The 13,856-nt window shown below is 48.7% G+C and overlaps 1 protein-coding gene across 2 annotated transcripts in view; it reads right to left on the bottom strand.

Annotated features, from left to right (window-relative positions):
• Nucleotides 1–13,856, bottom strand: part of LOC124006999 — a 53,913-nt gene that overhangs the window by 9,170 nt on the left and 30,887 nt on the right. For both annotated transcript variants that reach the window (XM_046317230.1, XM_046317229.1), the window contains 11 exons: nt 9,956–10,068; nt 9,472–9,536; nt 8,937–9,058; nt 8,784–8,849; nt 8,126–8,191; nt 5,608–5,802; nt 4,678–4,771; nt 4,317–4,445; nt 3,555–3,601; nt 3,245–3,391; nt 2,643–2,843 (listed from right to left, as the gene is read on the bottom strand). In XM_046317230.1, coding sequence (XP_046173186.1) covers nt 2,643–2,843; nt 3,245–3,391; nt 3,555–3,601; nt 4,317–4,445; nt 4,678–4,771; nt 5,608–5,802; nt 8,126–8,191; nt 8,784–8,849; nt 8,937–9,058; nt 9,472–9,536; nt 9,956–10,068 — 1,245 coding nt within the window. The remainder of the gene's footprint in view (nt 1–2,642; nt 2,844–3,244; nt 3,392–3,554; nt 3,602–4,316; nt 4,446–4,677; nt 4,772–5,607; nt 5,803–8,125; nt 8,192–8,783; nt 8,850–8,936; nt 9,059–9,471; nt 9,537–9,955; nt 10,069–13,856) is intronic.

Below are 13,856 nucleotides of genomic sequence, written 5' to 3'. Positions count from 1 at the left end.
ATGGGTACGTGTGAGAGAGAGAATGGGTACGTGAGAGAGAGAATGGGTACGTGTGAGAGAGAGAATGGGTACGTGAGAGAGAGAATGGGTACGTGAGAGAGAGAATGGGTACGTGAGAGAGAGAGAATGGGTACGTGAGAGAGAGAGAATGGGTACGTGTGAGAGAGAGAATGGGAGTGAGAGACGTGAGAGAGAGAATGGGCACGTGAGAGAGAGAGAATGGGCACGTGAGAGAGAGAGAATGGGTACGTGTGAGAGAGAGAATGGGTACGTGAGAGAGAGAGAATGGGTACGTGAGAGAGAGAGAATGGGTACGTGTGAGAGAGAGAATGGGTACGTGAGAGTGACGTGTGAGAGAGAGAATGGGTACGTGAGAGAGAGAGAATGGGCACGTGAGAGAGAGAGAATGGGTACGTGAGAGAGAGAATGGGTACGTGAGAGAATGGGTACGAGAGAGAGAGAGAATGGGTACGTGAGAGAGAGAGAATGGGTACGTGTGAGAGAGAGAATGGGTACGTGAGAGAGAGAATGGGTACGTGTGAGAGAGAGAATGGGTACGTGTGAGAGAGAGAGAAGAGAGGTACGTGTGAGAGAGAGAATGGGTACGTGAGAGAGAGAGAGAATGGGTACGTGAGAGAGAGAGAATGGGTACGTGAGAGAGAGAGAATGGGTACGTGTGAGAGAGAGAATGGGTACGTGAGAGAGAGAGAATGGGTACGTGAGAGAGAGAGAATGGGTACGTGAGAGAGAGAGAATGGGTACGTGAGAGAGAGAGAATGGGTACGTGAGAGAGAGAGAATGGGTACGTGAGAGAGAGAGAATGGGTACGTGAGAGAGAGAGAATGGGTACGTGAGAGAGAGAGAATGGGTACGTGAGAGAGAGAGAGAATGGGTACGTGAGAGAGAGAGAATGGGTACGTGAGAGAGAGAGAATGGGTACGTGAGAGAGAGAGAATGGGTACGTGAGAGAGAGAGAGAATGGGTACGTGAGAGAGAGAGAGAGAATGGGTACGTGAGAGAGAGAGAGAGAGAATGGGTACGTGAGAGAGAGAGAATGGGAGAGAGAGAATGGGACGAGAGAGAGAGAGAGAATGGGAATACGTGAGAGAGAGAGAGAATGGGTACGTGAGAGAGAGAGAGAGAATGGGCACGAGAGAGAGAATGGGCACGTGAGAGAGAGAGAATGAGAGGTACGTGAGAGAGAGAGAATGGGTACGTGAGAGAGAGAGAATGGGTACGTGAGAGAGAGAGAATGGGTACGTGAGAGAGAGAGAATGGGTACGTGTGAGAGAGAGAATGGGTACGTGTGAGAGAGAATGGGTACGTGAGAGAGAGAATGGGTACGTGAGAGAGAGAGAATGGGCACGTGAGAGAGAGAATGGGTACGTGTGAGAGAGAGAATGGGTACGTGAGAGAGAGAGAATGGGTACGTGTGAGAGAGAGAGAGAGAATGGGTACGTGTGAGAGAGAGAATGGGCGTGAGAGAGAGAGAACGTGTGAGAGAGAGAATGGGTACGTGAGAGAGAGAGAATGGGTACGTGAGAGAGAGAGAATGGGTACGTGAGAGAGAGAGAATGGGTACGTGAGAGAGAGAGAATGGGCACGTGAGAGAGAGAGAATGGGTACGTGAGAGAGAGAGAATGGGTGAGAGAGAGAGAACGTGAGAGAGAGAGAATGGGTACGTGAGAGAGAGAGAGCACGTGAGAGAGAGAATGGCACGTGAGAGAGAGAGAATGGGACGTGAGAGAGAGAATGGGTACGTGAGAGAGAGAGAATGGGCACGTGAGAGAGAGAGAATGAGAGAGAGAGAATGGGTACACGTGAGAGAGAGAGAGAATGGGCACGTGAGAGAGAGAGAATGGGCACGTGAGAGAGAGAGAATGGGTACGTGAGAGAGAGAGAATGGGACGTGAGAGAGAGAGAATGGGTACGTGAGAGAGAGAGAATGGGTACGTGAGAGAGAGAGAATGGGTACGTGAGAGAGAGAGAATGGGTACGTGAGAGAGAGAGAGAATGGGTACGTGAGAGAGAGAAGAACGTGTGAGAGAGAGAATGGGTACGTGTGAGAGAGAGAATGGGTACGTGTGAGAGAGAGAGAATGGGTACGTGAGAGAGAGAGAATGGGTACGTGAGAGAGAGAGAATGGGCACGTGTGAGAGAGAGAATGGGTACGTGTGAGAGAGAGAATGGGCACGTGTGAAGAGAGAAGAATACGTGTGAGAGAGAGAATGAGAGAGAGAGAATGGGTACGTGAGAGAGAGAGAATGGGTACGTGAGAGAGAGAGAGAATGGGTACGTGAGAGAGAGAGAATGGGTACGTGTGAGAGAGAGAATGGGTAGAGAGAATGTGAGAGAGAGAGAATGGGTACGTGAGAGAGAGAGAATGGGTACGTGAGAGAGAGAGAATGGGTACGTGTGAGAGAGAGAATGGGTACGTGTGAGAGAGAGAATGGGTACGTGTGAGAGAGAGAATGGGTACGTGTGAGAGAGAGAATGGGTACGTGTGAGAGAGTGTGAGAGAGAATGGGTACGTGTGAGAGAGAGTGTGAGAGAGTGTGTGAGAGAGAATGGGTACGTGTGAGAGAGTGTGAGAGAGTGTGTGAGAGAGAATGGGTACGTGTGTTAGCTAGTGCAGTGTGTACCTGGCCAGCAGTATGCCCTGGTACTCCTCTAGCTGTCTCATGAAGGAGGGGTTAGGTTTGGTGACAGCACGTCGCTCCTTAACGTAGTTGAATGCTCTCTCCAGGTCCCAGCCGTACTCCTTCATAGCGTAGGCTATCACCGTGGACGCAGAGCGACTCACACCCATCTTACAGTGAACCAAGCACTTAGCTCCTGCTTTCCTACAGGGACACAGACCGAGACATTATTTAACACAGACACACTCTATAACTGGTTAAGGGAATGACATAGGAGCAGAGATCAGAGACGTTAGAGAGATCGACAAAAGATGGCAGAGAGAAACACAGAGACCCATCTCTAGAAATATGAGAAAGATGTGAGTTAACTTGGCGAGAGAGTTGAGAGAAAGAGAGTTGAGAGAAAGAGAGTTGAGAGAAAGAGAGAGTTGAGAGAAAGAGAGAGTTGAGAGAAAGAGAGAGTTGAGAGAAAGAGAGAGTTGAGAGAAAGAGAGAGTTGAGAGAAAGAGAGTTGAGAGAAAGAGAGAGTTGAGAGAAAGAGAGTTGAGAGAAAGAGAGAGTTGAGAGAAAGAGAGCCCACAGAGGCCAGTCCAGTAGTGACTCACCTGGCTCTGGAGATGAACTTGTAGGTGTCGTTCCAATAGGCCAGCAGGTCTGTAGCCTCCTCATCATACACACGGATGTTATGATACTCAAACACACCTGGGAAGAAGTTGTCGATCTCCCTCGTCACGTTCAGAATATACTGCACACTAAGGAGGATGAGGGAGAGGGAAGGAGTGAAGGGAGAAAGAGGAACAAGGGTAGGAGAGAGGTGACCAGGTTGTTATTATAGAGAGGATAGAATAGAACTGAGATTTTGAATTTTATGCGCAGTGCAGTATGGGAGTAGTAGTTCTCTAGAACAAGCCTTACCCACTGTTCTGCAGCTCTTCCAGATTGGATGCGTTCCACTCAGAGCCCTGGAGGGAAACAAAAAAAAACACTAAGATCAGTTCCACTCCAGCCCAGCTTTTTTCCCCCAATGTCCCTTTACACTTTCAGGTCAGGGCCAGTTTAATGGATGACAATAATAGCCAGTTAAACAATAAGTATTACTAGAGACTGGGATAGAATCAGAGACAAGAACGCCAGTGGAACTGACCCTGTATATAGCTTACTGGCCCTGTGTATAGCTTACTGACCGTGAAACTGACCCTGTGTATAGCTTACTGACCCTGGAATTGGCCCTGTGTATAGCTTACTGACCGTGGAACTGGCCCTGTGTATAGCTTACTGACCGTGGAACTGGCCCTGTGTATAGCTTACTGACCGTGGAACTGGCCCTGTGTATAGCTTACTGACCGTGGAACTGGCCCTGTGTATAGCTTACAGACCGTGGAACTGGCCCTGTGTATAGCTTACTGACCGTGGAACTGGCTCTTTGTATAGCTTACTGACCGTGGAACTGGCCCTGTGTATAGCTTACTGACCGTGGAACTGGCCCTGTGTATAGCTTACTGACCGTGGAACTGGCCCTGTGTATAGCTTACTGACCGTGGAACTGGCCCTGTGTATAGCTTACTGACCCTGGAACAGTTTAATGGACGACAATAATAGCCAGTTAAACAGTAAGTATTACTAGAGACTGGGATAGAATCAGAGACAAGAACGCCAGAGATCGATCGACCGACCTACCAGGTAAACATGGTCAAATATCTCAGTGGGACTGTCCATCTGACCCAGGATCAGGATCATCTCCTTGTCTATGTACTCCTTAAATTCACACAGGTTACACACCATGTGCACCTCCAGCTCTGTGCGGATCTAAGGACAGAACACGCAGGTTATACACTCAGACACACAACGTGCATTTCCACCACGCTACTAACAGGAAATGTAAAAACTATGACAGCTTGTTATGAACACACACACACACACACACACACACACACACACACACACACACACACACACACACACACACACACACACACACACACACACACACACACACACACACACACACACACACACACACACACACACACACACACACCTCTTTGCAGGTGACATTCTCCAGGTCTTTATGCATCATGATCTCTCTCAGACGAGTCTTGATGAGCCGCTCTGTCCTCTCTCTCTCCGTCGGCCTGGGAACACACAGCGGGAAGTGTGAGATCAACCTCCCTCCTTCCTGGACTTCAAACGATGACCCTTCCAGCCTTCTTCGCCCCTCCCCTTCTTCGCCCCTCCCCTTCTTCGCCCCTCCCCTTTCCTTTCTTCTGCCCCTTTTCAGGCCATAAACCACAGAGCTATATAATATTGTGTGGTACACACCTGTGAATATGTAGTGGTGTGTGTGTGTTGTGTATAGTGGTGTGTGTACAGTGTACACCGGGTCTGTGTGAGATTTCAACAACGACTATTTCTAGAAGGTCACGTTCAGGTCCATAGAAACAGCACGGATGTTAAAACCCTCCCTCTTAAATCCACGTTCACCTAATTAGGCCGTTAAACAAGAACTTGATGACCGAGATATTTACATTTAAGTCATTTAGCAGACGCTCTTATCCAGAGCAACTTACAGGACCAGAGACCCAACATTTCAGGAAGACTTGTGAAGCTGGTTGTAGCTCAGTCAACATCTGAACAACACACGTCTCTACATACGTTTTGTTTTACTGCGCGTCGGCGATGTGTTGCATCACGGGACCTCGAGTGATAAACATTCCCAATGTAGTGACACACGGTAAATTAACATCAAGGGTGAAACAGAGTCCCACACGTCACGCAGCGCGTTTATGACACCCACACGTCACGCAGCGCGTTTATGACACCCACACGTCACGCAGCGCGTTTATGACACCCACACGTCACGCAGCGCGTTTATGACACCCACACGTCACGCAGCGCGTTTATGACACCCACACGTCACGCAGCGCGTTTATGACACCCACACGTCACGCAGCGCGTTTATGACACTCACACGTCAGAGAACATCACGGGAGAGTCGGCACGATGTGATTGGACGTCCTGCATGGCGTTCCACTCGTTGATGCGTGATTGGTCAGAGGAGACCCGGCTCTGGTAGTAGCTGACCCAGGTCAGGAACAGGCTGCCGGGGAAGTAGTTATGGCAACGAGCCACCTCACACGCCTTGTGGAGCGACTGCAGAGCAGACCTGGGAGAGGAGAGAAGATGGAGGGATGGAGAGAGATGAGCAGAGAAGATGGAGGGATGGAGAGAGATGAGCAGAGAAGGATGGAGGGATGGAGAGAGATGAGCAGAGGATGGAGAGAGATGAGCAGAGAAGATGGAGGGATGGAGAGAGATGAGCAGAGAAGATGGAGGGATGGAGAGAGATGAGCAGAGCAGAGGATGGAGAGAGATGAGCAGAGAAGAAGGATGGAGAGAGATGAGCAGAGAAGATGGAGGGAGAGAAGATGGAGAGGATGGAGAGAGATGAGCAGAGAAGATGGAGGGATGGAGAGAGATGAGCAGAGAAGGATGGAGAGAGATGAGCAGAGAAGATGGAGAGAGATGAGCAGAGAAGGATGGAGAGAGATGAGCAGAGAAGGATGGAGAGAGATGAGCAGAGAAGGATGGAGAGAGATGAGCAGAGAAGATGGAGGGATGGAGAGAGATGAGCAGAGAAGGATGGAGAGAGATGAGCAGAGAAGGATGGAGAGAGATGAGCAGAGAAGATGGAGGGATGGAGAGAGATGAGCAGAGAAGATGGAGGGATGGAGAGAGATGAGCAGAGAAGGATGGAGAGAGATGAGCAGAGAAGGATGGAGAGAGATGAGCAGAGAAGATGGAGGGATGGAGAGAGATGAGCAGAGAAGATGGAGGGATGGAGAGAGATGAGCAGAGAAGATGGAGGGATGGAGAGAGATGAGCAGAGAAGATGGAGAGAGATGAGCAGAGAAGATGGAGGGATGGAGAGAGATGAGCAGAGAAGATGGAGAGAGATGAGCAGAGAAGATGGAGGGAGATGAGCAGAGAAGATGGAGGGATGGAGAGAGATGAGCAGAGAAGGATGGAGGGATGGAGAGAGATGAGCAGAGAAGGATGGAGAGAGATGAGCAGAGAAGAATGGAGAGAGATGAGCAGAGAAGATGGAGGGATGGAGAGAGATGAGCAGAGAAGATGGAGGGATGGAGAGAGATGAGCAGAGAAGATGGAGAGAGATGAGCAGAGAAGGATGGAGGGATGGAGAGAGATGAGCAGAGAAGGATGGAGGGATGGAGAGAGATGAGCAGAGAAGGATGGAGGGATGGAGAGAGATGAGCAGAGAAGGATGGAGGGATGGAGAGAGATGAGCAGAGAAGAATGGAGGGATGGAGAGAGATGAGCAGAGAAGATGGAGGGATGGAGAGAGATGAGCAGAGAAGATGGAGAGAGATGAGCAGAGAAGATGGAGAGAGATGGAGAGAGATGAGCAGAGAAGGATGGAGGGAGATGAGCAGAGAAGATGGAGGGATGGAGAGAGATGAGCAGAGAAGGATGGAGGGATGGAGAGAGATGAGCAGAGAAGGATGGAGAGAGATGAGCAGAGAAGGATGGAGGGATGGAGAGAGATGAGCAGAGAAGATGGAGGGATGGAGAGAGATGAGCAGAGAAGATGGAGGGATGGAGAGAGATGAGCAGAGAAGATGGAGGGATGGAGAGAGATGAGCAGAGAAGGATGGAGAGAGATGAGCAGAGAAGGATGGAGAGAGATGAGCAGAGAAGGATGGAGGGATGGAGAGAGATGAGCAGAGAAGATGGAGGGATGGAGAGAGATGAGCAGAGAAGATGGAGGGATGGAGAGAGATGAGCAGAGAAGGATGGAGGGATGGAGAGAGATGAGCAGAGAAGGATGGAGGGATGGAGAGAGATGAGCAGAGAAGGATGGAGGGATGGAGAGAGATGAGCAGAGAAGATGGAGGGATGGAGAGAGATGAGCAGAGAAGGATGGAGGGATGGAGAGAGATGGAGAGAGATGAGCAGAGAAGGATGGAGAGACCGTGGATGGGGGGGGAACGTGACATTGATGAGAAATTTAGATATTTTTTTTGTTCAATTTGACCTTTATTTAACTAGGCACGTCAGTTAAGAACAAATTATTATTTTCAATGACGGCCTGGGAACAGTGGGTTAACTGGTCTAGGAACAGTGGGGTTAACTGGTCTAGGAACAGTGGGTTAACTGATCTAGGAACAGTGGGTTAACTGGTCTAGGAACAGTGGGGTTAAGTGGTCTAGGAACAGTGGGTTAACTGATCTAGGAACAGTGGGTTAACTGTCTGTTCAGGGGCAGAACGACAGATTTGTACCTTGTCAGCTCGGGGGTTTGAACTTGCAACCTTCCGGTTACTAGTCCAACGCTCTAACCACTAGGATACCCTGCCGCCCCAAGATTTAAAGGTAAATGATATGCAAGGTAAAATAGCAAAGAGGTGTATCAGACATTAGCATGGTGGAAACAAACCAAAAACAGAACATTATGAAAAGTGTACTCACCACATGGCCTGCACCGACACAGGCTTGAAGACATGGATCCTGTTATCAGTGGACACACTGAAACCCCTGACAGAGAGAGAGAAATAAGCTCATAAGAATTTACAAGGTCCCCTTTTCCTGAAAGTCCTGTTAAACATGCATTTGTGGAGATGAGTGTGTCCCTGTCAGTATGGTGTGTGTGTCCCTGTCAGTATGGTGTGTGTGTGTCCCTGTCAGTATGGTGTGTGTGTGTCCCTGTCAGTATGGCGTGTGTGTCCCTGTCAGTATGGTGTGTGTGTCCCTGTCAGTATGGTGTGTGTGTGTCCCTGTCAGTATGGTGTGTGTGTGTCCCTGTCAGTATGGCGTGTGTGTCCCTGTCAGTATGGTGTGTGTGTGTCCCTGTCAGTATGGCGTGTGTGTCCCTGTCAGTATGGCGTGTGTGTCCCTGTCAGTATGGTGTGTGTGTGTCCCTGTCAGTATGGTGTGTGTGTGTCCCTGTCAGTATGGTGTGTGTGTCCCTGTCAGTATGGTGTGTGTGTGTCCCTGTCAGTATGGTGTGTGTGTGTCTGTCAGTATGGTGTGTGTGTGTCTGTCAGTATGGTGTGTGTGTGTGTGTCCCTGTCAGTATGGTGTGTGTGTCCCTGTCAGTATGGTGTCTATGTGTGAGAGCCATTGTTACCCGTCTCCATCCAGGTGTATCAGTGAGTCGCTCCATAGAGGGAGAACCAGCCCCACCGAGCACGAGCTGGAAGACCAACACAATAAGCCAGTGTTACTACACCACATTGCTCTGTGATAGTCCAAAACGATCTCTGAGTCCACACACACACACCTGTCTGCAGGACTGAAGTCCATACCCAGCACCAAGCTCTCCTCGGTGTCCTGACGGCCGTTAGTGGAGACCACCACCATATAACGAGTCCCCTGGTACACGGTACTCTCCAACCGGACAGCCTAGAGAGAGAGGAGGATGTACAGAGAGAGAGCGAAGGAGGGAAGTAGAGAGAGAGAGGAGGAAGTACAGAGAGAGGAGGAGCGAAGTAGAGAGAGAGAGAGAGGAGGAAGTACAGTGAGAGTGGAGGAGGGGGAGAGAGAGAGAGAGAGAGAGAGAGAGAGGGAAGTAGAGAGAGAGGAGGAAGGTACAGAGAGAGGAGGAGGAAGTTACAGAGAGAGGAGGAGGAAGTTACAGAGAGAGGAGGAGGAGGGAAGTACAGAGAGAGAGAGGAGGAGGGAAGTACAGAGAGAGAGAGGAGGAGGGAAGTACAGAGAGAGGAGGAGGGAAGGAAGCGTGAAAACCAGATCTTGACTATTGCGTTGAGGAGAACTATGTTTGTGGTTTGATCATGCAGGTGTGTGTGTTTACTCACCAGTTTGATGTTGTCCTCTGGTCGGAGGAGAGTGAACATGGTCTGCAGGTGCTGCTGGAGGTCACCTGGAGAGACGCACGCACACACACACACACACACACACATACACACACACACACACACACTTAACACTGCACTCTGTGTTCCCATGATAACCACCACGCTGTACCATTCCACTTTATAGCATCCTTATTGCATTTACAGACTTTGCATATCTGCTCATTAGTAAATGCTAATCTCTTCTCTTTGTCACATTAATGCTTTATCACGGGCATCTTTTCATTACTCTCTCCTCTAATTGAAACACCAATTAGGGAATTTCTCATGGCCACGGTGCTTTGCTTGCTCTTTGCGGTCTAGGCCAGATAACTGGTTTCACAACTGCTGACGTCAAAAGGGGCTTTATAAAATACATTTCAATGATTGATCTGGACATGAAACTACCGTGCTCGGTTTCCCATAATGTGTCTGCTCCGTACTGTACCTGCATGTTTGCTGCGGAGCTGAGCGAAGCGGGAAGCAGAGGTAGGGGAGGAGCCATTTCCCCGGGGAAGGAAGAGGGCGGCACCTTTCACCGTCAGGAAGCTCTCACTGATACTGGAGAGAGAGAGTGAGGGACAAGAGGGAGAGACGGGGCGGAGGGAAGAGTGTTAAAATGCTTTCACAACAACCAATACAATCCTTTTGATTATGGTGGAACCGCCCAGTCTGCTGCCCCTGAGGCAGGGCAGTGTAGCTGAGGAATAACAGGGGGAAGAGGAGGTCGCTTGGAGACAGAGCGGAACAAAAGCAGACCGTCCCGCCCCCGACTCGCTTCCAGGTTCCAGCACACCACTATATATGGGTTCTCTGTAACGCTACAGGCTAAGGGGCGATGTTCTCTGCCACGCTACAGGCTAAGGGGCGATGTTCTCTGTAACGCTACAGGCTAAGGGGCGATGTTCTCTGTAACGCTACAGGCTAAGGGGCGATGTTCTCTGTAACGCTACAGGCTAAGGGGCGATGTTCTCTGTAACGCTACAGGCTAAGGGGCGATGTTCTCTGTAACGCTACAGGCTAAGGGGCGATGTTCTCTGCCACGCTACAGGCTAAGGGGCGATGTTCTCTGCCACGCTACAGGCTAAGGGGCGATGTTCTCTGTAACGCTACAGGCTAAGGGGCGATGTTCTCTGTAACGCTACAGGCTAAGGGGCGATGTTCTCTGTAACGCTACAGGCTAAGGGGCGATGTTCTCTGTAGCGCTACAGGCTAAGGGGCGATGTTCTCTGTAGCGCTACAGGCTAAGGGGCGATGTTCTCTGTAACGCTACAGGCTAAGGGGCGATGTTCTCTGTAACGCTAAAGGCTAAGGGGTGTGTGAACCAGGAAGGAACAATGACTTTGCCAGTCCCCACAAGGAAAAATACTTTTAGGCTTACAATTAGGGTTAGGAGTTAAGTTAAGGAAATAGGATTTTGAATAGGGATCAAATTGTTTTGTCCCTACAATGAGAGTAAAACAAACGTACGTGTGTGTGTGTGTGTGTGTGTGTGTGTGTGTGTGTGTGTGTGTGTGTGTGTGTGTGTGTGTGTGTGTGTGTGTGTGTGTGTGTGTGTGTGTGTACTCATGCAATGGACCTCCTTGGTGTCAAACTAACCTACTAGCAAAACAGCAAAGCCAGGTGGAGCTCCTGACCCACCCATCCCGTCTAAAATGACAATTCCACACAAACACCATGAGCACTTGAGCCTGACAAATGAGCCTGGCTGACATCTCAATTTAAAGCTGCAATATTAAACTTTTTTGGGGTGGTGACCAGAAATATGAGTTATAGATCTGTCCTTCTCATTGAAAACAAGTCTAAGTGGTAGATCTGTTCTATGTGCACCATTTATATGATTCCTGTTCTTAAGTTTAGTTTTTGCACACCAGCTTCAAACAGCTGAAAATACTATATTTTTTGTTATGGAACATAGATTTTACAGTGGTTTAGATGGTACAAACTGAAACTAGGCGAACTATTAGCATTTTTGCAACCAGGAAATGGTAGAGCGATTTCTGCATAGTGCAACTTTAACATGGTTATAAATGTATCTCATCTGCATCACTGAATTTGCACAACGACTCATCCCGAATTGAATTCCACTGCTCTACAGATCGCTCCAGGGAAGAAACGCTAGTGGGTGTGGTATTTGGCCGGAGCGATGTGGTAAGTCAGGCCATCACTGAATACCTACAGTAATCAGAAAGACGACTTAACGGTACAGAGGACTACGCCTACCTCACTGACTGTGTCCCAATGGTAACCTATTTCCTGTATAGTGCACTACTTTTGACCGGGGCCCATAGGGCTTTGGACAAAAGTAGTGCATCATATAGGGAATAGGGTGCCATTTGGGACAAGGCTCCTACTGTACAGTAATCTACTGTACTCCCAACTGTCTACTTGCAGTGGGCTTCCATGTTTTATCCTGCAGGCTGAAACTGACCTCAGTTCTAAAGGCATTCATGTACTGGTCTGCAGTAGAATACAGTACTGAAGGTAGAGTACTGGTCTGCAGTAGAATACAGTACTGGTCTGCAGTAGAATACAGTACTGAAGGTAGAGCACTGGTCTGCAGTAGAATACAGTACTGAAGGTAGAGCACTGGTCTGCAGTAGAATACAGTACTGAAGGTAGAGTACTGGTCTGCAGCAGAATACAGTACTGAAGGTAGAGTACTGGTCTGCAGTAGAATACAGTACTGAAGGTAGAGTACTAGTCTGCAGTAGAATACAGTACTGAAGGTAGAGTACTAGTCTGCAGTAGAATACAGTACTGAAGGTAGAGTACTGGTCTGCAGTAGAATACAGTACTGGTCTGCAGTAGAATACAGTACTGAAGGTAGAGTACTGGTCTGCAGTAGAATACAGTACTGAAGGTAGAGTACTGGTCTGCAGTAGAATACAGTACTGGTCTGCAGTAGAATACAGTACTGAAGGTAGAGTACTGGTCTGCAGTAGAATACAGTACTGAAGGTAGAGTACTGGTCTGCAGTAGAATACAGTACTGACGGTAGAGTACTGGTCTGCAGTAGAATACAGTACTGGTCTGCAGTAGAATACAGTACTGAAGGTAGAGTACTGGTCTGCAGTAGAATACAGTACTGAAGGTAGAGTACTGGTCTGCAGTAGAATACAGTACTGAAGGTAGAGTACTGGTCTGCAGTAGAATACAGTACTGAAGGTAGAGTACTGGTCTGCAGTAGAATACAGTACTGAAGGTAGAGTAGGGAAACTGAGCTACAGTATGGGTCTGAAGCAGTGCAAACTGTGCTTTCAGACCAAAACACTGAACAGACTTAATACCTCCGCCATGTTCTCTACCACACGTTACACAAAACACTGAACACACCTGCCACTTAATACCTCCGCCATGTTCTCTACCACACGTTACACAAAACACTGAACAGACTTAATACCTCCGCCATGTTCTCTACCACACGTTACACAAAACACTGAACACACCTGCCACTTAATACCTCCGCCATGTTCTCTACCACACGTTACACAAAACACTGAACACACCTGCCACTTAATACCTCCGCCATGTTCTCTACCACACGTTACACAAAACACTGAACAGACTTAATACCTCCGCCATGTTCTCTACCACACGTTACACAAAACACTGAACACACCTGCCACTTAATACCTCCGCCATGTTCTCTACCACACGTTACACAAAACACTGAACACACCTGCCACTTAATACCTCCGCCATGTTCTCTACCACACGTTACACAAAACACTGAACAGACTTAATACCTCCGCCATGTTCTCTACCACACGTTACACAAAACACTGAACACACCTGCCACTTAATACCTCCGCCATGTTCTCTACCACACGTTACACAAAACACTGAACACACCTGCCACTTAATACCTCCGCCATGTTCTCTACCACACGTTACACAAAACACTGAACAGACTTAATACCTCCGCCATGTTCTCTACCACACGTTACACAAAACACTGAACACACCTGCCACTTAATACCTCCGCCATGTTCTCTACCACACGTTACACAAAACACTGAACACACCTGCCACTTAATACCTCCGCCATGTTCTCTACCACACGTTACACAAAACACTGAACACACCTGCCACTTAATACCTCCGCCATGTTCTCTACCACACGTTACACAAAACACTGAACAGACTTAATACCTCCGCCATGTTCTCTACCACACGTTACACAAAACACTGAACAGACTTAATACCTCCGCCATGTGCTCTACCACACGTTACACAAAACACTGAACACACCTGCCACTTAATACCTCCGCCATGTTCTCTACCACACGTTACACAAAACACTGAACACACCTGCCACTTAATACCTCCGCCATGTTCTCTACCAC

The sequence above is a fragment of the Oncorhynchus gorbuscha genome, linkage group LG20 (assembly GCF_021184085.1).
Source record: "Oncorhynchus gorbuscha isolate QuinsamMale2020 ecotype Even-year linkage group LG20, OgorEven_v1.0, whole genome shotgun sequence".
Taxonomy (NCBI): Eukaryota; Metazoa; Chordata; class Actinopteri; order Salmoniformes; family Salmonidae; genus Oncorhynchus; species Oncorhynchus gorbuscha.
Note: the sequence above shows the minus strand (reverse complement) of the source record. Positions and strands in the feature narration are given on the sequence as shown.